At 36.8% G+C, this 25,947-nt stretch overlaps 3 protein-coding genes across 3 annotated transcripts in view; 1 reads left to right on the plus strand and 2 right to left on the minus strand.

Annotated features, from left to right (window-relative positions):
* The first annotated feature begins 243 nt into the window (after positions 1 to 243).
* On the plus strand, positions 244 to 18,178 carry LOC139144586 (uncharacterized). Its single transcript, XM_070715311.1, has 3 exons — positions 244 to 307; positions 15,337 to 15,512; positions 17,555 to 18,178. The coding sequence occupies exon 3, from the start codon at positions 17,636 to 17,638 to the stop codon at positions 18,176 to 18,178; it is 543 nt and encodes a 180-aa protein (XP_070571412.1). The 5' UTR covers positions 244 to 307; positions 15,337 to 15,512; positions 17,555 to 17,635.
* LOC139143247 (uncharacterized) overlaps positions 6,593 to 25,947 on the minus strand; it is a 29,309-nt gene continuing 9,954 nt past the window's right edge. The window contains exons 8-10 of the mRNA XM_070713403.1: positions 25,287 to 25,480; positions 23,898 to 24,041; positions 6,593 to 10,225 (exon numbers count right to left, since the gene is read on the minus strand). Of these exons, the coding sequence (XP_070569504.1) occupies positions 10,000 to 10,225; positions 23,898 to 24,041; positions 25,287 to 25,480 (564 nt within the window). The 3' untranslated portion in view covers positions 6,593 to 9,999. The remainder of the gene's footprint in view (positions 10,226 to 23,897; positions 24,042 to 25,286; positions 25,481 to 25,947) is intronic.
* LOC139143251 (uncharacterized) lies at positions 15,985 to 20,534 on the minus strand. The gene is made up of 5 exons (XM_070713436.1): positions 20,453 to 20,534; positions 19,815 to 20,058; positions 18,903 to 19,271; positions 18,256 to 18,371; positions 15,985 to 17,034 (listed from the first exon to the last, which is right to left on the minus strand). Exons 3-5 carry the CDS (start codon positions 19,237 to 19,239, stop codon positions 16,219 to 16,221), a joined length of 1,269 nt encoding a protein of 422 aa, XP_070569537.1. The 5' UTR covers positions 19,240 to 19,271; positions 19,815 to 20,058; positions 20,453 to 20,534; the 3' UTR covers positions 15,985 to 16,218.

The raw sequence follows: 25,947 nt of genomic DNA on the forward strand, positions 1-25,947 counted from the left end.
ATACATGTTTGATGGTACCGCGTAATTGGAAAATTACATCAATATTTCGTGGAAGCATAATGTGGGCAATTTTCAACACGATCTCAAATAAAATGAACAAACAGGAGCTGAGCAAGCATGCATGTAATGCACGTCCAGACCAAAACGGTTTCCTTGACAACAACCCCCCCCCCCCCATTGGGGGCAGTCAATAAAGCTGTTTATGCAAAAGTTATTTATTTATTATAATAGGGATTTCTTGGCGGGCCATCAGTTTTTTGTATCAGCGGAACATCTTTTTCGTGTGCTAGTATATTGGTAGGATCAGGTGGGTAGAAAGTTTTCCTTTGTTAGCTTGCGGGGAAATTTCCATTCTATTGCTCATGAATGGGCGGGCTCTCATTATAATTCGTGTTCTCAACTGTTTGCAGATGGGTAGGGGGAAAACACATGCCAAAGAGATGGCAAAGGGAACTTTCGTAGCTGGAAGCGAGGAGATGGGAAAGTATGGACGAGAGGAGATATTGTCCAGTCGTAGCGGTAGGGCGGTTACAAAGTTTTATTTCCCGTTTTTCTTTGATTTTGTCCAAAATACCTTAGACTAGCATGATAGTTACGTACGCAAACACCCGTATTAAAGTTTCTCAAAATTGGGTGACTGGCTGCCCCTGCCACAATGGCCCGCACACAAAATGTTTACAGTGGATGAAATTCACCTTCATTACATGTAAATAGACGGCTGAGGTAGTCGAGGCAAAGAAATGAGTACATTATCACGTTCACGAAAATGTCGTTATCCATCTGAAAGTGACAATCAAATTGTTTGTTCCGCAAACACCAACAACACATTCTCTGAAAAGGCCAATCTCTGCTTTAACCATTATGTTTTTAATACTCAATTTTGAATCAAAATTTGAGACACCACATTTTCCAAAAATAGAAGTTTCATGACACGGAACAGTTTTCCCAGTTGACGCATTCACAGGTTTTCGTCAGATGATACTTGCTCAAATGTAAGCAATGAAAATGAAATATTCTTGGACGAAAATGACATGAAAATTCCTTTATGACGGGAATTTCGTAATAAATAAAGTCTTGGACGCAAACACAAGCGCAACTTAAAATTACTCTCTCTGTCCACCACACCTTTAAAACTAAGTTCAATCAGCAAATCATATGTAAATATGTTATAATACTTTGATTTAGAGGTTGAAAGTGCAACCATTCATTCAAATTTCCGCGCTTTAATGGGTGATCAAGTTCAGGGAGTTCGACTGGTAAAAATGTATAAACTTCTACAAACATCCAACGGACCAAAAAGTACAACGTTGACCCTGCAAACAACTCTTTTCTTCAAAAAACTGAGTAATGTGTTCTTAGAAAAAATTATACTCATCCTCGCCGGAAGTCGGATAAAGCTATACGGGACTCTACGCTACAGAGAGAGAGACAGAGAGAGAGAGAGAGAGAGAGAGAGAGATTTTTGCCATAGAGAAGGACAACATGGTGTTGTCTATATCCGAATTCAAGTCACCCCGCATCCTGAGCCATCCTCCTCAGAGAATGTTTCCTGAAAAGTAGGTCAACGCGACCTTTAGACAAAACGTAGGTTGGAAATATGTCCACAACACATTTCACAATATGACATTCAGTAGTAGTTATGATTCTCAACTAACCCGGCACGCGCTGTTTTCGATGTAATGTAGAGGGAAATAGTCCTCTTCATACTATCTACGATCATATAAAGTTCGCGTGTCCATGAATCATCCACTCCGTGAGGTCAAGCCGAGGTCACCGGACTCCTCTCTGTTGCGCAACTTGACGTGAGGCTACCTTGGTGAGTTACGTGATGTTTATCACTCACGTGCGTATCCACTGCATTTTATTTATATTACATAGTCGCTCGAAAAAAGTTTGCGTTAAAAATTATTTCCGAGCAGTGTCTTGATCTGTAGACAGTTGAACTGAAAGATACTGCAATCAGTGTAATACTAACAATATTGAAGATGAAATGCGCTTTTATATTAGTTTGTCAGAAATACAAAGTTCAAAGAAAAAACTTTTTTAGTAAAATTAATCTCCCAAATGATACATCTGAAAATCAGCTTATTTCCTTTCTAACAAAACAAGAGTTGTCTTTTAATGAACAACTTGCAGATTATATTTATATGAACAAAGAAATACCTAGTTATATTTGTTAATAGCTATTATTATTTTACTGTATTACTTTATCTTCATTGGAGAAAAGTTTGAACTTAATTTTGTATTGTACTTTTATTGCCACAAATATGATCCTATATTTACAAGCAAACAAAAAAATATCAATCGTGTAGGCCTACTGAAAACGGGACTGAACATCACAATCATGACACACGCTTATCTGATGGACATCGAAAAAGTTACTGCGCGCCTCTTCAAACTTGATTTAATCAATGTTATACATGTTCAGAGGTATGTACTTCCAGGCAAATTTTATCAGGGATGATCCACTGGCTTTTGAGAGGGTTGTCAGAATTATTGTATGAAAACCTGTCCGTAGTTTTGATCCCTAAAACCACGTATGGGCTTGGAAGTCTGCTCGAACAATCGATCGCGTACACTACTGTGCTCGACACTCTAACGTACACAGTGCTGAGACAGAGCACTGAGTACGAGATCGATTATCGATCAAGCAGACTACCCAACTCACAAGTGCGCATGCATGCTTGTGCGTGCCCAAAACCACGGGGAGGTTCTCGGCAATCAGCATATTTTCCATCCAAGATTTATGAGTTGGCAGAACATATGGACCCCCTTCCCGAATTTAGTACTGATTCACTTTCTGGTCTCTTGAAAGTTCTAGGTGGGTTGTTTTGTTTTCTGTTTTTGGGTGGATTTCCAAACAGTATGTCTATAATTAAAAACAATTTTCAGTCAACAGATTTCAATTTTAGCTACCGCTATTACCGAAGATGCAATGGCAACCCAATGTGCACAGCATGGTCCCGTGTACCTCCGATGCTGTAGCTAGGGGCAACACTGGTACGCGTATATACGTTACGATCGCGATTGTGCATGTTGCGTAGATCGACGTCCTTGTGACGTACTACACTCTAAAGTTATGTGTTCAGTTATTGAACACATATTAGAACGCTTAACTGTAACACTTTTTGAACGCAGTTTAAGTGTCAGTAAGAAAACTAGAATGCATGTGTTCAGATTTAGAACATATAGTGTCTTTATTTTTGAACGCATTTCATATGTTCAAAATTACATGAAATAGAACACTGTTTACGCATCAGAACACTGTAACACTTTTTGAACACAATGTAAGTGTGCAGAGTAAGTAAATAGAATACATGTGTTCTGGAAAGCACTGAGACCACCATGTGTTCACCTAATAATGTACACATAGAAATGTTGTGACTGACACATATTGTAATGTGGCAAAATGGCATGTTAACTGGCCTGAATGCGATTTTTAAATGTAACAACAGACTATAACGTTTGGGTTACAGTTATATTAGAAAAAATGTTGCTTGGTCAATGCTGAGCATTACCGAACACTAGCATTCTATTTGTGATTTGCAAAATTTGTGTTTGGACTAACGAATATGGCCCGAAAATTTGCAACTGTCTAGTAGTATAAACACAAAACGAGATAATTATTAAAATTAGACCGTAAGTGACTCACAATATTGCGAGAGAGGGTACTCTACGGCAAAAATACACTTCTGAGGAGTGTCATGTGCTTATCGCCGGGCCACAGTTCACACTTGGTGCCTATTCAATGCCATTTTGCCACGATATACAATACTTACCGTAGCAGTCAAACTCTCTGTGTAAAAAGCTATCACACCGTCACAAAATACTGGCAGAACTCAATCGCTAAAATCATAGAATGTGAAAATACCGCCGGCAACAAAATGTGTCGTCTGCAGCAGCGGCGCGGCTTGCATCTAATGTGCGCATGTTCAGAGGGGCCCTCGTGTGACCCGAGGAAGCCCGATTATCCGTGACGTCATACTCGGGACAACCAGGAACACAAGTGTTCATTTAGTTGGTAACACTAGTGTTCTCTGTTTGGCGTTCTGTTAGAATACGAATATTCACAAATTGAACACCAGTGTTCCGGAAGATTTTTGTCTTCACGATTTTATCGAAATAAAGAGTTTAAAGACATTTACCTCCTTTTATTACAAGCAATTAATAAACTTGAAAACATTTTCAGAACTACCAACATGTGCCTTTGATTTCAAAAAGTGTTCACTGACTCGAATTCACATATATACGAGTCAAACAAAATATTTGTTCGTTTTTTGTTCAGAGGAATTTACTGGAGCAGAAAACAAATTACAGATATCGTGATGTGTGTCTCTAACTAAAAATAATATTGTCTGGATAAAAACACGCGACAAACACTGTTATCAGTTGGTGTTAGAACGGCAGCGATCTATGGCTGACCACATCCATTCTATTTCTGAACACAAATGTTCAATACTTGAACACACATAACACTTCCCATGTGATCAAACTGAACGCATCCGACGCGTCATAAGCGTCCAAACGTTTAGACGTGTAGGAGTGGCAGATCGATCTGAAAACAACATCATCCGTAATGTTATCGGCAGTTCACTGAACTCGTGGACGACAGATACATGCAGCAACACTCAGCAATCCAGCCGCCCAATAGCTGCGAATGTGCAATAAACCGATCATAAAATATCCTGTTTTCCAAGAGATTTCTTTGAAATAAGACCCATTAACTGAAAAAGTGTATAACACTGTCATAAGTGTCTAAAGTGGCATGTAGATTCAGAAGTTTTAACATTCTTTCAGATTTCCCGCCATTTTCAAAAACTAATTAAGTGACAGAGAAAAGATTATGACAGTAAAATTTCGGCTACCGTGTATGGTACATTCGATTAAATGGCATCATGTTTGTTTCTTAGACGACCACGATGTGTATGTGCATGAAATACTGCATTTTTTGTATTTGTCCGTGGGGGTACCATTTTAGGAGTGCTGCACCTGTTTATTATTTAAAACCTGTGAGCATGCATCCAAATCAGCGAACAGTGATACTTCTATACACGTCCTTCAGTAAAGCACATTTAAATGAACCAACTGTGAAAATAAAATCCTGAAAATAATGTATAAAATTTGCAGCTATTGGGGATTTAAACGCTGTTGCGATTCTTTCCTTCCTGCAAATTTATTATCCAAACACAAGTACTTTTTGGACGTACTATGTTAAAACCATAAATAACTTCACAAAAGAGAAAACAAAATTTCTTAGTTGAGCAAATTCAAGGTTGGCAAAAGAACACTTCTTGACAAGTTGTATACACTGGAAAAGGTACATGCAGCTGCATTGGATAGGAATTACACTGAATACGGCCAAAAAGTTACCAGTGTGAACAAGGGAAGGACCATTTGATTTCCAAGGGAGAGGCTGAAAAGAAATCTATATGAACATGCTGTAAAGCTGCATTTGCGTCTCTCATTTGTTTTTTTTAAACTACCTTGAGAAAAGAGTTAAATTGTGAAGCCGACAGATGAAGAAACTAAGATATCGTGTTGCAAAAAGAATAAATGGAAACTAAGAGCAATACTGCTGGATGTACTGAAGTGGTGTACTGGTGCATAGGTTCAAATGATGGTATCATTTTAAATTGCAAGGTTTTTTAAACATTCATAAAGCACCTTTTCTTTCATATTTGGATTTTAAAAATCACACAAAACACAATCAAGAAAACAGTGTTTGATGATGCCTCTTCACAAAAGTATTTGATGCAAGTTGTCTGTTAAGAAGACAGCCGATGAAATATTTTTTCATTTACTGAAGGCTCATTGGTCATTCCAAACCAGTACTCCTTTGATGTGTGTTCAAACTGACGAATGAGATGTCCCGTGATGCACACTGAAACTATCAGGAATGGTCAATTGTATTGCATAGAGAAAGATGAGAGAATTTCCAAAATTATGGTGGGCATTGGCGAAAAATCATACAGGATGATTATTTTGTTCAAAAGGATACAGTAAGCCCCTAGAATCATGTGTTTGTGAAACTGATTTGCATAAATGTAATTTGCATAGTACACCCTGTGCATGAATTTGTATAAGGGGAGCTACATTTTTTTTGTGTGAAATGATACAAATCAAAGAAAGGCTATTTATGTTTGGCTGCAGTATACAGAATTAAACTGCCATTTCTGTGAACATCAGAGAAACGCATCAAAAATGTTCCTACAATGTGTTAAGATGGAATGTGTAACACTTGACATGTCTGACATGTACGTTCCCTCACTAATACAAGACATTCCCATCCAAATCTGTCTTGTTTTGAGTTCTATTTTGCCTGTAACACCGAGACATTTCCATAAAAACACAGCTGATATTAAGGGTCACTGGGTTTTAGGTTGAGGGTCATTTGCTCAGAATATCAACCAGCACTTTAACTCAAATCATCACAAGGGTTCTACATGTTTCCTTTTTAGACACAACCAGGCCAACATAAAATGTTCTGACAAAATATTCTCAATGACAGTAAAAGCAGAGTAGGAAAGGACACAACCATACAAAAGGCACTTGTGTTGAAAGTACAAATGGCAAACAAAATGACCAAGGCTAATTTCTGATTTTCCAATCAGTTGAAAGGTTTAATTTTAGTTCATTATTATCAGAAGTTTGGAAGTACACAGGAGACTTGTTGATAAAATTGAATCATCAACGTATAAAAAATACAAATATTATTTTACAGAATATGTACATAATCAAAGATACAGTTACAGAGGTAGACACTACAGTATTTCATGACAGACTGATAACTGATACAATCCAACGATATTGATACTACAGTATTCATTCTGCACGGCAAGTGAGACAAAAAGTCTATAAAAACTTGGATAATAGTATATACATATAAGGTACTCTTGTTTTCTAAGACCAGAGATGTATGAATGATAAAGTTGAACAGATAAACAATATGCATTGTCATCTGATGTCAGAAAAATTTCAAAAGGTGACAATCAGTCTATGATCAGCTTCTTTTCAATATCACAACGTTTAGATCGTCTCCATGCTGTATGTGGTATCTTTATGGTACAGACTGCAATGCAGGACATTTTTTCATTGGTTTTGTGAAATAGTGTCACACAGGAAGTGTGATAAAATTTTATTGTTTTTCTTTACTGGCATGACTTTCTAAGTGTTTTTGACCTAAATTGATTCACAAATAAGACAACATTCACTATTATCATATTTCATACAAATACTTGATATCACTCAAAAATACACTGACATTTCACAGTAGTTTGCCATGGCATTGGGCAGGGTATATCATCATATGATCAGAATCACTGATGCTAAAGATGGCAAGAGTCAACAACATTGAGGTAACGTTGCTACAGCCATATTACTCTGTCTTGTTTCTATTTATTATGAACCGCACTGAACAAGGATAATTAGGTTCAGCATTAATCAGGTAAGTTATGGTGTCTTTAAGTTTCATTTATCTCAAAGCCATCATAAATATCAAGATACGGATATTTGCACTCATTGGGTTAATCATCCAAGTGTTTCATTCTGGGACGCTACTAAAACTGAATTTTACCCCTTGAATCGCCACAATTACAAGGGGACATTTGGAATTATTGATGGGGTTTTGAAATACTTTTCACAGAATTTTTTTTTATGAACTGATTGCTGTATTCAGTGAAAATGTACTAAGTGAACTTGATCTCAATATTCCATCCAGGATGTTATCAACAAAAAGGGGGGGGGGGGGGCGTTGATTGTTCTTTCCTTGCTATATTTGCAAACATGAGAGATTTAAGATCATTGAAGGGTGGAAATTTATGGCTATGTATTGCATCAAAAGGTGGGTGAGTGTCGTCCCTTTGTGGGATGTCCCTACAGTGTTTCACAGACAGGCATGGATTGTCAAATCACGGGACCCAACGACCCTGTAGACTAAAATGAAACATAATCTGCCACCACCAGGCATATTGAATAGGGCTGCAAATTGTTTCCTTGTGATAATCAGAGCAAATATGTTCATGGCCGTAAAGTTTTATGAAGGAGACTTTAAAACTATTTATTAACAACTTCTGTTTTAATCAGGGCTAGAACAGTCTGTAAATGTCATAAGGGGATGTAATAAACAGTAACAAAATCAACGAATGCATAAATTGTTATTTGTAGTTAGACTCATTTGAGTCAATACATTTCTGCCTGGCTTTGACTGGGCACCAGCAAAGTGTATAGGAACATGATGCGGCATGATAGGGTGTCATCCTATTGCTGCTGTGTTTGACAGGTGAGAAATGGCTTGCCAAATTAAAGATATCCCACAATCACATAGCCAAGATGAAACACTGGGTGTCATCCCATTGCTGCTGTGTTTGACAGGTGAGGCATGGCTTGCCAAATTAAAGATATCCCACAATCACCTAGCCAAGATGAAACACTGGGTGTCATCCCATTGTTGCTGTGTTTGACAGGTTAGGCATGGCTTGCCAAATTAAAGATATCCCACAATCACATAGTAGAGATGAAACACTGGGTGTCATCCCATTGCTGCTGTGTTTGCCATGTGAGGCATGGCTTGCCAAATTAAAAGTATCCAACAATCACATAGCCAAGATGAAACACTGATCACCCATTGGGAATATTGATTATGGATTGTAAACTATTGATATGACACATATCCAGCTCTTATTACTTATCCTTGACTAACTCAGAACACCCTCTTTCATTCCTACCTGAGTGGAACCCCTCTTGAACAAATTCTTTACTGATACTCAAAACACCACTGATCTGTTGAAAATCACACTTTTTAACTTACAGATATTGATGGTGAAACTGTTTTATTTTGCTGGAGTTGAAGGACACATTATTTGGCAGGATTGTTGTTTTGGAGAAGAATTTAATTTAATTTTTCATAGAATATGGAAAAAAATTACTGTACACTTTATAAGTCTTGATGCAATACAAATTAAAGTGACATAACACTGTACTAGTTGTGATTTCGAAACAGTAGTTTTTTGAAAATCTATATTTAGTTTTTCAATTGTTTTAAATTACTCTGCAATCGTGCAATATCTGCGTCCAAGTTGGCTAATCCTTGACGAAATTGTCTTTCATCATGTGATGTCACTGAAGACATCGTTGATCCTGATGTTACCGATACGATATCATCAAAACCACTTTTGTCAAATCCAGATTTTCCATCCGAAAATCCTCCCTTCCGTTCAAACTGGTTGTATGAATCAGGCATGTGTAACTTATCAAACTCAGGTTTAGAATAATCCTCTTTCATCTGCACTCCTGGGAAATCATCTAAATCGCCATTCTTAGGAAGTAATGAATTACTCTGGCTTTTTGATCTGTAATCAGCATTATAATCATTCTCTACGTACTCAAATGATGGTTTTTCAGTTAGAGTCGACTTTGAAGAATTGTGGATTTTAGATTTTGGATCATAGTAGTACTCCTCATGTCCATTGGTTGAAAAAGTCACCATTTTGGGTTCACCTTTGCTGGGCGATGTTTCCCTGGAGTTCCTAGGTGTCAACGTTCCATCCTGACTTGGTGTCTGAGTACTCGCCTGACTTGCCATGGGAATACCACCACCATGGCTTGGTGTCAGCGTACCACTACTCAATGTACTGCCATATTTATCAATGACTGGTGTAGATGGGTCTCCAGCTAGAACATCTTCATCCCCTCGAGACAGCATATTCAGACGATATTCTTCCTTATTGTCATCAAGAAAGGTTTTATTGTGTTCTTCAAGATTCTCCTTTGTAAGAGTGCTTCTTTGGTGACCTTGAGATGACCTTTGGTGACCCTGTGATGACCTCTGGCGATATGATTCCTTCCTATGGCTGTCACAATTGTGACCATTCTTTTGATATGAATCTTCATAATCAAAGCTATCTATATCAGTTAATGTTTTAGCGAGATCATCATCTTCAGAAACAAATCGTGATCCTAAGTTTGACTTAAGCCTCCTTTCATCTACAGAACGACCAAAATTTAATGATCTTTGTGCTGGACTTTTTCTTTCATCAAGGTAACCACCGCCATCATTTTGGACTGGAGTGAAACCATCCATACAAAAATCCTCCTTTCTCTTGAAGTCTGTTTTTGGAATGTTCTTGAACTCTGACCTTTCACCTTGGGAGTCAACATTTGACTTGTCTCTGACCTCTGACCTTTCAGCTTTCCTTTTGAAATAGTCAGCCACGGATTGTTTTCTCTCCTGTAGCAAAAAACATACAAAAACTTGTTAACAATCACATACTGTGCAGTAGGTGTTAACTGTCCCTTGTTTTGCTATACTATGTGACCATGATTAAAATTATGTTACGTTCAAATTTGAAGTGAATCATTTTTGAAATAAAACCACATGATTATGTTCAAAAGTCAAAATCACAGCAGATACTTGTATCTTGGCAGTGTGAACAAAGGGAGGACTTGTTGAGTGATAGCATTACACACCATAAATGGGCCTGTTACTGGTAAACAAACAATGCACATTGTTGATGGTATGGAAATACAGTGTATGCTTCATAATGTATACAGTATGGCTTCTGAATGCTGATGTTGGCACCCATGTAGAATGACATGGGAAACTTATAACAGACACAGCAAGGTCCGATGATCAAGACAAAACAAGACCATTTTAATTAAAGCCGGCCGCACACGAGAGAAATTAGCTGAGCAAAAATCCTCGCGAGGAAAATTGCTCAGCAAACTTCTCTCCGTGTGCGGTCGATTTTTTGCGCGTTGCATCACTCTTTTGCGCGTTGAGTAAAATATCCAACATGTTGATATTTTTTCCTCGCGAGGAAAATTACTCACCGTGTGCGCCCGACTGAGTAATTTTACTCGCGACTTTCTACCTACGCGCATACGTGGAATCACATGACAGTACAAAATGGCTGCCCCCGTGGAAAACTATAGTTATATAGCTGATGCAGTTATTGGGGATAAATTAGTTGAAATCTGGTCAAGTTATCCCGCCTTATACGACGTTAGATCACCCGATTTTAAGAATAGGGACAAAAAAGAACATGCACTTGTAGCAATAGGGACGGAGCTTGGAAAAACAGGTAAAATAGGGAGAATCGCATATTTGTGTTCTTTAAGTCAATCATATAACTCCGCTCAAGTTCCTCTCCCCTAAACATTCCTTCCTTTGCTAGTATCGTCGTGCCGCGCTTGCGCGACTTTAATGTTGTAAAGCATACGTTTTAGTATATCCAGAACTTCTCGGTACTATCGGGGTGAGATAAAAACAATTTACCTTTACTATGTGCAACCCCCTTTATATATATCAATTCTGTCGAAAATCTGTGTACGGTTATGCTCGAGCGATCAGAGTAACCGGGGCTAAATACACGAAAATCACGATCAAATGGGATTTTAACATAATGTAATCCCTTTTCAATATTTAGCAGATATTTAAATTAGATCAATAGATCTTTTATTGCGTGTTAGTTTTGGCAAGTTCGTTTTTGCGTACAGAAAGGCCACTGATTTAGTGAGGCATCTTGGGATATATTTCAACAAGGGGGACACCCTCGCGAAACGTGCGCCGCACGACGAATATAGCTGATTAAACATATGCAAAGACCGTCACAAATAATTTGAATAATAATAAACGCACAGCGAAATGGTAATTATTATAACAGGGGCAGGTAAGTATCTTCGGTGGGGGAGGGGTCACTTTTTCTTTTTAATTTTATTATGGCGGCGAAGCACTTTGTCACCTGTTACAAAAATGCTAAATGAGGCCAATATCTTATTGTTGTATGGCGCCTTTCATTTCGATACTGTGGCATTCATAGGCAATTATGTGATTTTCAGAAAAAGGGGAACATAAACAGAAAAAGAAATAGGAAAAAACCAATCATGAATTTTAGCATATAATTTTTTTATATTTATCTCATAAAGATCAGGATAAAATCTGAATGTTTCGCCTTTTTGATTTATCAAGTAAGGGTGGGTGGAGAGAAGGAAAAGCATGTTTGCAGGAAGTATATTTTACTTTTATAAATTAGTTATGGCTTCTCTCATTTTAATAAAAATTAATTTTTTAAACAATTGGCCGAAATGTCAATTTGAATCAGAAACCAATTGGTGTGTACAATAATTAATTCACATCCGCCCCTCCCCTGCTTAAGAAAATGACTTGTCCCTAATGCAGCTCTGTTCTATGTGATATACCCACATGTAGACATTATATAGGTAATTGTATCATACTTTACTACAAGCCTAAGCTAATCCATAGAATAAAAATGTTCTCCACATTTTTCAAGTTGGATCATATTAATTGTCCCTCATAATGAGACACATTTCCTCGAATACATATGATTTGAACTATTATATGCAGTGTGCCCTCTAAGGGGAGAACCATTTAATTTTTGGGGGAAGGGGGGTATGGAGGAAACGGGTATGGGAGCAAATTTTTTTTTCCTGTCACAGTGACAGCAATTTTTTTTCTACTGTCAGAGCTGCATCAATTTTTTTTTTCAAATGGAGTAGCAATGCAAATTTTTTTTTCTTTGTCATCAAGTTTGTGATGCGTTGTATAAGGGAGCCGTCATTATTTACGGCCTGAAACTCAGAAATTTCGAGTGACACCCCATGATGAATTTGAGTAACTCCCCTCTCTAACTCTGGAATTTTGACTGATCCCCCCCCCCCCACTTAGAAAAGTTAAATACAAATACATGTATTTGTAACATTTACAAAATACAGCAACAGTAAAGACCTTTGAAATCCTGATGTACTCTGCTAGACTATCATCAGTTATCTCATGATGGTTCAAAAAAGGTGAACCCATCAAAATGAAATTGTAAGTCACAACAAAATAAAGATATAAAAGCTCACGCAGTATCTAACCATATAGTACATGTTTAATTTGGATGGGTTTTTATGACAGGGTTTTCACTAGGATATCTGACCGGGCAGAATTTGGAAGTACAGGGAGAGAACACGCGAGAGGCTTAGGGGAAGTGTCACAGGGGCTTTCCCCTATCTTGCATGGAAATTTTTAAGATATTGATGTGTACAATGGTGCAGTCTGGTGCAATCTGAGATGTGTTTTTAATTTTTTTACTAAGTGAAAATGTTAGAACACCCCAAGGGGGAGAGACACGAGAGGGGGTTCCCCCCTCTCGTATTGGAAATTTTGGGAAATTGATTGTTCAATGGTGCAATCTGAGAGGAGTTTCAGGTTATTTTGCACTCAGTAAAACTGTTTGAAAATGACATTGAACACTGCAATATTTTTTTACATTTTATGCATGATCAGTGTTTGTGCCACAATATTCAACAACCAAACAATGACAATACAATTTGTGAAAAACAGTTCTGTTTGCCAGAGACCGAAGATAAATAAATATACAGGAATGGAAAATCTGTGACCTTCTTGTGTCATTTCTCCAGCTGTTCTAATGAAAAGCATGAATATGGTATGTTTAACTGTCAAAATGGTCATTGAACTGAGGTAAATGAAAACATGTTTCTGTGATAATAAAGGATGAATTCACAACAGTTCAGTTTTGTCCTAGATCCTGTGAAAATTTTGAGAAATTGATGTGCGCCACGGTGCAGTGTAGTGCAATCCGATAGGTATTTTAAATTTGTCTTTTACCAGTAAAACTGTTAGAAGACCCAAGGGGGAGAGCACGAGAGGGGGTGCCCCCTCTCGCATTTAAAATTTTGAGAAATGGATGTATGAAATGGTGCAATCTGAGATGTGTTTCAATTTATTTCGTCAAAAAAAATTGAGTAACCCCGCGCCCCCCCCCCCTTCTTCCTCTTCACATTTTGAGTAACGCCCCCTGAAGTTTTCAATTTTTTTAGTGACCCCCCTCCCGTGTGTTTCATTATATTTGTTATTCCTCAATTTTTCATTGTCAACTTGTACATATTCCTTATATATTTATATTGAGAGAATAATATATTGATTTTAACACTAGTTTATTGACTCCTGTCTTTTGTTTTAAAATTTTCACAATTTACAGAAGTAAAAAAGTCCCCTTTAGATAGTGCCTATACCATTGAGATATTGCAACAGAAATCCTGAAATATGATTTCTTGGGTCAGTAAAGGGAAGGAAAACATTGAGTGTACTGAGGTGTAAAGTAGACCTATGTAGTGCATGCTTATATCATAAGTGCTGGGAAAAAAACATAAGAATTTCTTGTGGTAAAAACATTTGCGCCGCCTATGGCGGCGCGCCGTTAAAGAATACATGAGAATAGGGTTTCCAAATTTTGCTAATTCCTGGTGCATTGTGACAATTTTTTTTTCACTTCTGTCTGTTATGACAATTCTTTTTTTCTAAGGCCATGACAGGATCAATTTTTTTTTTCTTCTATCTCACCTGGCGACAATTTTTTTTCCCTCAAAATCCTCCATACCCCTCCCCCCAGAAATCAAATGGTGGTCCCCTAAGCATAATTTTTGAGTCATGACTCAAAAATATTCTCTGTGACACAAGAAAATTTTCAGCTAAATAGGAAATAATACATGGTGACTCAAGAAAAATAACCAAGTTTTAAAATTGACTCAAAAGTTTTTGAAATCTTGTTAGTTAGAGGGCACACTGATATATGACCTGTATGCCTATATCAAAGTAATTTGACAAGTGGTTTTGAGCAATGAAATAGTTTTGACTTGAGTTTACATCAGGAATATTCTCAAAGACTTGCATATACTTACACATTTGGATCGGTGATTTGAATAATTTTAAGTATGAATGAAAACAAATGGTTAAAGGCAACATTGCATTGCATATGTCATTATATTTAAGGACATTGTGACATATTTTACATCTTTATGACAAATTTCATGTCAAGCAATCTGGCTGGTGGTTTTGGAAATAAGTTGGAATGAAACAATGAGCATGATTGATTCTGTATGTTAAAGCTCCATTAGGTGTAACTTTTGTCGAGATTTTCAGAATTTTTTGTTCTGTTCCAGCTACAGTTTCTTTTTAAAAACCTGAACCATGATGAAATGCCCAATGTTTCACTTATCAACAGAACCTATTTTAGTGTAATCAGAAAATTGTGTTCAAGTCCAGACTGGAACTCATTTGTCAACAATAACAATAACAATGGTCATTTCACATATACAGGATGTCTTGACTGGCGGAATACTGAATATTTCAGCTTGACATACAGATGGGAATTGCGTATTGCAGTTATATAAATATAATACTGGAAAAATTACCAAAAATTATAATGTCCCTTTAACTTTGAAACCATAACAACTTTTTCTTTTCCATTAAGAACTGAAGATCATTTCATTATTTCAATATGAGTAAATAAATGATTAAAATGTCATTATCTTCAGCTGACTGGGTAAAGGTGAAATTACGTTATCTTCGTAACAACTATGTGAAGGCCAAGAAGCCTGGATCAAGTGGGAGTGCACGCAACACCAGTAAGAGAAGAAATTGGTTGTTGGACAAGTTGCAGTTCTTGGATCCATTCATTGCATCTCGACCATCAATATCAAATTTGGATGAGGTAAGTATTTTGTTAAATAATGTATCCATAAATTAAACAACTATTGTATTATCTGTTGTTGTGGAGAACATGCAGATTTGTCTCATTGTGACTGAAAATTCACCAATCAATAGCCAACATTGCAAAAACATGGAGGCTGATCTTCATTTTTCACTAATGAACAGATTTTGTCACAACTATAATCTTAAGGCACAGTAGCTGTAACTTTTGATGATTATTTCACCATTTTTGTTCTGTTCAACAATTGCTATTTCTTGTTCTCTTCACTAAATTAAATGCCATGTTTTTTTGTTGACATTTGACTTTAAGTCAAGATTAAAAGTCAGTTTTCAACAACAACATTGCTGGTAATGCATGTATTGACTGTGGTGATAAGCTGAATACTTGACATATCAACATGATGTAGGGAGAAGAATATGAAACATTATCAAAAGTTACAGCTACTGTGCCTTTAACTCAATGCTACGACCGGTTCATTTTTCTTAAAACTTTATTTGATTCAATATAAAATTGACACAACATGAAGCACAAATTGTAGTGCCATACAGTAAATGTTCTAGAAGATAATGTACTCCTCATGTTCCATGGTGCGCTAGCCGAACACAACCAATGAAAAATTCAGCAAAAATCACCATAGACTAAAAACAGTCTATGAAATATTTTTCATGCCATAAATTGGCCAGAAATCACATTGTCCACGAAAGACTTACAGACTAGTCATATGGTTTTGCCATGGAACTGATCCAACTTGAGAGCAGAAGTAACCTGTAAGAAGTCGACGCTGCTCCTTTGCCTCTCTTGTTGGATTTCTACCCAGTGTTGGAGCCAATCCAACTAGTGCTGGATCATTGCGCCAAGCACCAGCAGTAAATGTGTGATTTTCAACATCTTCAGTATCAGCAATGCCTACATAGGTGTGCTTGTTTTTATCAACCATAAAATTATGCAAGCAACATGCTGCTAAAACCAAACCTGTTACTTTATCAGGGTTTAGGTTGATGGTGGTATGAAAAACACGAAACCTGTTGGATAGAATTCCAAATGCATTTTCAACTACCCGACGGGCACGGGAGAGTCGATAGTTGAAAATCCTCTCTTCTGTATTTAAACTTCTGTGAGGATATGGTTTCATGATTGTCCTAGACATGGGGAATGCATCATCCCCAACAATGTGATAATGCATTTCATTGATATACTCTACCCCTTGGATGTTCTCTGGAGGTGGTAAATCGAGACATTTAGCATTCAATGCATTTTTAAGAGCAGAATTATTAAAAACTCCTGCGTCACCTTCCCGACCAGCTGCCCCAACGTCTACACAAGTGAACTTATAATTTGCATCTACTAAAGCCAATAAAATAATACTAAAAAAGTGTTTGTAATTAAAAAATTCAGTTCCACTGTGATGTGGTTGAACGATGGCGATATGTTTCCCATCGATGGCACCAATGCAGCATGGGTAGTTCCATTTTTGATGAAATTCTTCTGCAATTTTCAGCCATTCTTCTTTTGATGTTGGAGTCTGAAAAAATTAATAAAAATATCAGAGATTATTATACACCTATTGTTGTAACCTTTGACAAAGCCTGCATCACATTACACTTAAAGTAATTAATCTGGCTGATACAAATTACTGTGTTAATGTTAAACATAATGAGTCTTTATGAATGTAATACACTGAGGACTTTAACCCTCAGTTCTAAGTGTGAGTTTCATTCATTAGACTCCTTAATGTTTATGTGTAAAAAAACAATGTAATTGGAAGCAGCTAGATTGATCATTTCAAGTGTAATGTTATGCAGGCTTTCTTCATAAAATGTAATAAAAAAGTAAAAAAAAATCCTCCAAAAAGAAAAAAAAAAAAAAAATACAGATATGTATGGACTCAGGCCCAATCAGTGATGTATTTGACTTGAATATACATGTATGGCTTGTCCAATACATCTGTCACTGAGCCCTTGTCCTTATAGTATTGTATTTTGTAAGTAACCCAAAATATTATAAAAGACAATTAATATAACTGATATTTTTAATCATTTCAGCCATCCCCATCCTCAGTAGATGATGATATTGATGAACCACAATTGATAGATGATGAGTCAAATTCAACATTGGATTTCTCTATGCCACCAACCCCAGCCAGCTGTAAGGATTCAACAGACGGTGATGATAAATCAACAAACAAGCCAATGAAGACAAAAATGAAGTCTTCCAAAAGACATCAGGCAGAAATGGAATATGAACTTATAAAGGGAGTTGCTGAATCAATTACTGAAAGAAACAAAAGACAGAAGTGTGGTGATGAAAAAAAGGATGCTGTTGAGACTTTTGGGAATTATGTAACCCAAACTCTACGGGAACTTGAACCAAAGATGAGACATTTGGCCCAACACCGAATATCAAATATTCTGTTTGAGGCACAGACAGGGTCTCTTATGCATTATAATGCCTTTCAAAATCATCAGCAATTTCAAGCATACACACAAAACTGGCAGGTACCATATCAACAAAACTCAAGTCCCATCAATACCACCTTTCATGCAGCTACAGATTCTGCTGTTCATCTACTCCACAGCAGAATATCTGGCAATCAGATAACAGTAACACAGTCAATTCACAATTATCTGATGAACGACATACACCAATATTCACTCAGATGTAAATGAGTTGCAGCAGAGTAGTTGTAATTAACAGTTCATTGTTGTTCAAAACATTTCATAAATAAAGTATATGGAATCTATACCTTCAAGAATTTTTCCTTCATTGCATTGTATAAGGCCCCACATGTTTCTTCTATGATGGCTGAAATAGTCCTTTCACCAATCCTGAACTGGAAGGAAAGACTTCTGAATGTTTCCCCTGAAAAGAAAAAGTTGATGACAACATAATTCACAACATAGCCAAGCATATGCTTAGTAGTGGAAATGGTCTACAATATTCACTTACCCTATACAATGTATCACTTGAACATATTCATTATAATTAGGTAGGTAGGTTAGTAAGTGGGTAGGTGTGTGAGTATGTATGTATGTATGTATGTATGTATGTATGTATGTATGTATGTATGTATGTATATGTCTGTCTGTCTATAGTGGAATAAATGTAGTTGATACACAGAACAAAAAAACAAGTTGAACAAAAAAATAGTCTTAGTAACAGCTAATTGAAAATAAAATTAAAAATGACTAGAATAAATGAAGTATTTATAGCACAAAATTACGCAAATTACTGTTATTTATGGAAAAAGGGTTTGGTTTTCTATTTACTTACAATTAAAGATATTGTGGCAAATCTTCGAAATATCAATCATAGTGTCTTGAGTGCTGATGAATATTGCTTGTGGGTAATCACAGAAATATGCCCTAAGGCATTTACTGATAGTACACCTACCTGTAGCAAGGAATCGTAAGGTTACAGCAAGTCTTTCACTGGGATTAACTGCAGATCGCATATTAGTGTCTTGCTTCTCAATGTAGGGGCTTATCATTGTCAGGATGTCTTGAAATGATTGTCTGTCTAGACGGTGGAACTGGCGGAAGCTTTCAGGGTCTTCAGCCCTTAATTCTTGGACCAGATTCGCATACACTCCCTGAGCCTGTCGCCGCATTATCCACTGTCTTGTCCATGTTGTTCTGCACGCTGCTCTCCTTCGACGCCGACATCTGCGCAACAGCAAAAGAAGCAATAATACTTCTTCATCCTCAGATGCACTGTCATTTGCTTCCATTGCACTGTTATACACTGTTGTGCCCTTGAGATCTAAATGTTGAGTTGGAAAAGAAAGGAGTTGGACTTTATTTTATAACCTGAATTTGATACATTACATATTGTTGAGACAGCCTTCAATGACGGATCTGTTTCTTCTTCAAACATATTTCACAAAATTAAATCACCTTCATGGCAGATTGACTGACCCTCTGCTCATTTGAATATTGCCAATGCACCCGGTAACTTCTTTTTTGGCGTAGGCTGATCTCATTGTTTCATCCATGAACATGTCAGAAACAGGGGGTGGGGGGGTGTTGGGGTGTTGTTGTTGATTGAGTCTGACAGAAGGGGAAACCGTGGACTGTACCAACTAACAATACCTTTTTCACAGGAATTCTGAAATAATCATTTTGAACATTTACATGTGTACCAGCCGATGTTATGTTGCAATACATCCAAATTTTAATACCAACAAGAACAAAAACCTGCTTAAACCAACAAGAACAAAAATCTGCTTAAACTAGCTCTAAGTTAGTTTACACCTGTTAATTTGTTTATACTTTGAACATTAAAGAAAATTAACAATTCACTTACCATTCAGTGTTCTTGACTGTGTAAAAATATTTTGTCAACTGTCATTATTTCAGTGGGGCACCAATCGCCCCTTGGTCAGTTGCTAGGGGTTGCCAACAAGTCAACAGAAGGGGAATCCCCTGTCACCCTTCTAGATGAAACACCACGATCTAGACCAGTAGACTTCAGAGTTCCTGAACAATGGTAATGGTTCCTAGATACTTCACTTTTTTCGCAAAATGACGATTGGAATATGAGGCAGCGACTGCAATGAAACAAATATATTTTTAGAAATAACGCTATTCACTGAAAGAATAGCGATGTACTGCTTTACTAAACGCGAACATTTGATGAGAAAAAATCTATAACGAGTTTAGATTGCTCCGATTTTCACAAGATAAAAAGTATTGTAATTTTCCCCTGAGATCTATCCAGTAGCATCAAAATTAATTCACTTGGGATTTTACAGAATTTTTCCCTGAACACCCTATTCATGTTTACGAGTCCCAATGCATCGAAGGTGCTGTGATACGAGTATCTGTTGGTCCAATCCGTATATTTTCTGCAGTACCCGCACCAGTAGGCGCAAAAAAGGTAGATCTTATGTTCTTTGCATCTTTCTTGCAACAAAAAATCAGATGTGTAACATATTTACTCACCAACTGGTCACATTTTAATCAACGACATCAAGATCGATCGTTTCCATGGGGGCAGCCATTTTGTACTGTCATGTGATTCCACGCATGCGTGTAGGTAGAAAGTCGTAAGTACTCAGTCGGGCGCACACGGTGAGTAATTTTCCTCGCGAGGAAAAAAATATCAAACATGTTGGATATTTTACTCAACGCGCAAAAGAGTGATGCAACGCGCAAAAAATCGACCGCACACGGAGAGAAGTTTGCTGAGCAATTTCCTCGCGAGGATTTTTGCTCAGCTAATTTCTCTCGTGTGCGGCCGGCTTTAGCTCTACAGAACTGTTCCCTGAACAAGGTAGACATTAGTTTTGATACAGGAGTTTTCTGATAATAGGCCCATCAACATATACGCCCATAGGCAATCATTTCAGGGGTTGACGCTTATTTTGGGTTTTAGTTTTGCTTGATCTTTACCAGTAATATCTCAATTTGCCTTCCCGTTACACTAAACATTACCAATGAGCTGTCATAAAATGACTGTTGTGTTGCAAACAAAATACAAATATTGAAGCCTATGGCTTCATGACTGCAGCAATTTACATCAGACAACCCTACTGTATTGAAAATAACTGTAAATGGAACGATTCTGAGACACACATTGATACATTGTAGCAGTTTACGTCTCAGAGGTCTTTTTGTATTGTATCATGTATGTGTGTGTGTGTGTGTGTGTGTGTAAGTAGGTCATTCACAGTTCACAGAAAGTGTAACATTGTTTCCTTCTGAGGCACAGGTAGATTTGTGGTCAGAATTTGCTGAGGAACCGGAAAAGGTCAGAAAAAAAAAGAACTTTATGGACGGCATTCTGCAACATCTTACTCTATATTTGTCACTGTATGAGATTCAACTCAAACATAAGCTTTTGTGAGTGCTTAGTGGCTGTTGCTTACACTACCAAATTAACGCTCTTGGCATTTATTACTATATTATAGTAAGCCCCTTACAATTTACCAATTTTTTGAATAAAAGCCCTGGGCCGATTATACAAGTGCTGTCTGATTTGGTAAGGTAAATGAGTGGAACTCCATGTCTGTAATTTTGATGAGCTCTGAATGTGAAAAATGGACCCTTTCACCATGGGACTATGGTATAACCCCATTATTTTCAATGGTATGGGTGAGTCTACATTCAGGAAAATGGGGTGAAAGGGTTAGACCCATTGAATCTGTGATACTTTGAATGCACAAATTATGCAAAATGTTGAGGGTATACACATAAAATGTACGAAGTACATGTAGAGTTTCTGAAAGCTTACAACTGCAACTGTGTCATACTTGTATGCAAAATTTGAAAAACAGATATCGAAAACAAAATCCTCTGATCGTATGTTCAAACTAATGAATCTGTGATACACAGAATTACTTTAAATGTTCTACTGTGTTGCAACCAGACCTTGGATCAAGTTATAACGTACACAATAAAGACCTTGAATCTAGATATAACCTACACAATTAAGTAATAATATCAATAATAAACTTATTATCGAAAAAAGAATTCAAAGGGATGTGATTAGGTGTTGCATCATGTACTAATAATAACAATGCTCATTAATGAACTTTGCTCAAAATGAAAACAAAGTGACACGTTGCACTTCCAGATGAGATGCTTTGGTTAGATGAATTCCAGTATATTGAAATCCCATTTTACATGGAGATCATTTAAGTGTGGCAGGACAGTGGGAGAGGGTTCACACAGACATCTATTTTGGAAACTCTGATATTTTTGTCATTTGATGTCAATTCTACTGGTAGATATATGACCACTGTCTGAAATCCATAGAATACGATCACCATTTGAGCCTTTGTCGACAGCGGTTCACAGAATGGATACAGCTACAAACAGACAAAAGCTAATTTACATATGCAAATGTCTACAATGAAAAGATGAATTGCATTTTATCAAAAGGTCCTGACGGTCAGTATAGGTTGAAGGTCAATACAGCCACTTCTTTCTGAAAGGCATGGCACCACATGATCTTCTCTAACACTGATCAAGGTCTGGCAAGTGCCTGCTGCTTGTATCTTTAAATTCAATGCTATTTCAGAGCTAGGTTTTCAGTGTGACAATGAGATCATTCTCTATTCATAACACTGATGCAGTGACCTTACATGACTGGTTTCAAAAATGCACCATGGTTGACCAATAAAGTTTTATTACCAGAACCCTTGCAGACAGATATGCAGAGTCCAAATCTGATTTATGTACCATTGCTGTGTTTTCAAATTTATAAAAACTCCCTCACTGGTTGTATCAAATGTTCGCAATACACACTTTCATGCACTTGTTTTTGCAAATTGTAATTTTGACATATTGTACTGCATAGAAATGTCATGAACTGATAAAAAAATACTTGCACATGACAATGATTTCCATCAACTCTTTCAATACCATGGTTTGATATAACTCATTGTTTCTATCTTAACCCTTTTCCTGCCAAGTCCATATTTCACCACCAGGTCAAGATGGTAAAAAATAATGAAACACAACGTATTCCATATTATGTATTTTAACATAATACTGTATATTTGAAAGCTGTTGAAAACATAAATACTGTAAACTTGATTTTTTTTGGACTAAAGATGCTACAACAGACCAAGCCAAGTGGGTGAAAATACGTCATGTTTTTGACTCAATACCGCTTTTTACTGACTTGGCTGATGGGGAAGTGATACTGTCTGGCAGGAAAAGGGTTAAAATTGGACCTCCACACTGGGAAATTGAGGTGAAAAGGTTAAAATTACTGAATTTCTTCTATGAAGTTAATTTTCTAAAGTTAATTTTCAAAATGCCAAACAGGTGTTCTGCGGTGTCATGAAATTACATCAAACACTAAAACCAATGATAGCAACTCAGTTCTGTCAATCATGTATTTCTTGCATTTCATAAAATATGCTTTTTTATGGATAAACCAGTATGTAAGCTGTGCTTCGAGTTGACCTACATAAAGTGTACATAACTATTAACATTGCACAGTCCTTTGCATTATGCATGTACCAGTACCTTTGTTGTCATGGAAACCAGTGATGCATCACTAAAATCAATGAAGAGCTTCAACACTGTAGCATACATGGAACCATTCATAATGTATATTTGAGTTTTGAATTTGATTTGTGTGGTAGAGAAATTCAAGACTTGCATTCCCCTCCCCCTATATAACATGTCATTGTCTTGAAAAAACAGCATCCAACCAAAGAAACATACTCTGATAAACAGATACTAACATAGAAGCTCAACTGCACTGTTTCAAGATTCTCAGAGACAATTTCTGTAAGTCTGCATGTATTGCTGTCCGTCTCACTATAAACTTACCAAGTAGCTGAAGTCGTCAATGAAAGGGCGTTGCCAGTATTATAACTTTATATGGCAAGTTTCATGGTCTGTTTGTTTGTAATAGGGACATTCTACTTACTGTGAAATTAGGTCAGGATTGAGGAGATTTTCCAATCTGTGCAGTGATACTGGTGGTACAGTGTATTGGTCATCTCTGTATGACAGGGATGGTTTACTTGTCTCAAGATCTTGGACAAGGTTACTGACACTAAGCTGTAAGCTCCTGTTATGCAAAAAATAGGAAATAAAATAGAAGTTTCATTTGATATTGATTATTGAGTGTACAAGGCTATACTTCTCACAAAGTGAACCAAGGAAAATACAGATACTGGATAAAACTCATTACTTCTTCATGATGATGGTAAATTTCCATGGAAATTGATGTGATGTAATACAATATAATATTGTGTCTCGAAATCTATGGGGAAACTTGCCAATTGATGACAGAAAAGAAAAAATTAAATTGGGTGTGTGTTTTTTCTCAGTACCCTGTCCTTAGGTCTAAGACTGTCTGAGCTTTGATTCAAAAGTTAACATGTACAAGGTATGGTGTACATCATAATATAACAGTGCTGAACACAACTGGGTAACTTTGTTTGTATACATGAGGCACAGGCACTGCAATGTCTCCATGACTCATGCAAATTCCATTTCATAACATCATGGACTTTGATTTTGTGGTGACCTTTCGATTCGAAAACTATCATCTAACAGATTTTTAACATGGAAAGAACAAGACTTTATAAAAATCTACTACAACTGTCTCACGTTCACTGATGACAATACCATATGAAGCCACACAATTCTTTCAAAGTCTTACATATGATTTTGAACTGCCAAGTTCAATTTCAAAATGTTATGACTTCACAATGGCCCATAATTATTTACAATTATAAAGATTTGGTATCATAAACCTTTGATGATAACCTTATATGAAATAGCATTAAAATAATCACAATTTTTGGCTGATTTTTATTCACTGATAACACAGTCACAAGCACACTGTTTGCCTGAAGAGCAACAAAATAATGTCACTTCAATAAACAAAGTGTGTTGATGAATAGTTTTATGTATAAATCTTATGACACAGACTCATAATCAAATATGGTAAATATTCATATTTTTCACATCCTGCATCTCTCACAGCTGCATTTCTAAATTATTCAAGTCAGAACCAGTGGTCATATTTTCCCTCGGCAGTTTATGTTAGTCTAAACAGAATCATAAAAGGTGATATATATCAAATTATCTGATTGCCTTGCCATCCAATGTCTGCCAAAAAACATTATCAAAACGGAAATAAACAATTCTAATCTTAAAGCATGCTGATATCAATAATAGTATTACCAGATGAGAAATGGAAGCATTTCCAATGGTAAATCCCAGGCTACACATGATACACAATGAGTCTATTGACAAAAGTATGAAGTAACTTGACACTGACAGCCGATAACAGTAGATGACTTACTCATTCAAATCTTTAAGTCTCTCTATTTCAGCATCTCTTTGTTTCAAAGTCAGCTGTAGTATGTCCTTTTCTTTGATACTGGCTTCTAACTTGATTTGCAAAGTTTCCGCCTTGGCCGTGGCTTGTTCCGCTTGGACTTTCATTTTGGACAATTCAAGAGTCCATTCTTCTCGGCTTTTCAGATGATCACTGTCCTGAAAAGCCATGAATGAAAATTCACTCATTTTCCTCTCTCAGGGGTTATGGTTAACAATAGCTTCACAGAATGAAGGTAGACTATGCCCCAGGGACAGATGTTCGGACCATCAAATTTTTCAAATTCTTTGCTTTTTTGCTGCTTATGTAGACACATTTTGAAGCCTGTAGAGCTAGTCAAGCTTTGACCCACTTGTTTTTGTGAAAACACAAAAATTAAATTTTTCAAGACAGAATTATCACAAGGTATGCCCTCACTGTGATTTCCAAACACTGATAAACTTTGGGTCATTTGTTTCTCTGATACCAAAATTTGCATGGTGACCCCCTATTTTTATACTTGATAGGAAAGAAAATAGTTTGACTTTCCTTGAGGAAAGTTTGAGCAACTTTAAAACTCTCAGTTTCAAGGCGCATACTACCTTATAAGTCAATTCTTAATGAAAATGCAAATCAAAACATTTTC

This window comes from Ptychodera flava, chromosome 11 (genome assembly GCF_041260155.1).
Source record: "Ptychodera flava strain L36383 chromosome 11, AS_Pfla_20210202, whole genome shotgun sequence".
In the NCBI taxonomy this organism is placed as follows: Eukaryota; Metazoa; Hemichordata; class Enteropneusta; family Ptychoderidae; genus Ptychodera; species Ptychodera flava.

Bases quoted from the DNA above. Each gene is read 5' to 3' on its own strand.
- LOC139144586 (XM_070715311.1), top strand. From the start codon at position 17,636: ATGCCACCAACCCCAGCCAGCTGTAAGGATTCAACAGACGGTGATGAT.
- LOC139143251 (XM_070713436.1), bottom strand. From the start codon at position 19,239: ATGGAAGCAAATGACAGTGCATCTGAGGATGAAGAAGTATTATTGCTT. The intron at 18,372-18,902 runs GTAGGTGTACTA...TTTTCTTTTCAG, and splicing joins CTTACGATTCCTTGCTACAG to GGGAAACATTCAGAAGTCTT. The intron at 17,035-18,255 runs GTATAGATTCCA...TAATTTTTTCAG, and splicing joins TGAAGGAAAAATTCTTGAAG to ACTCCAACATCAAAAGAAGA.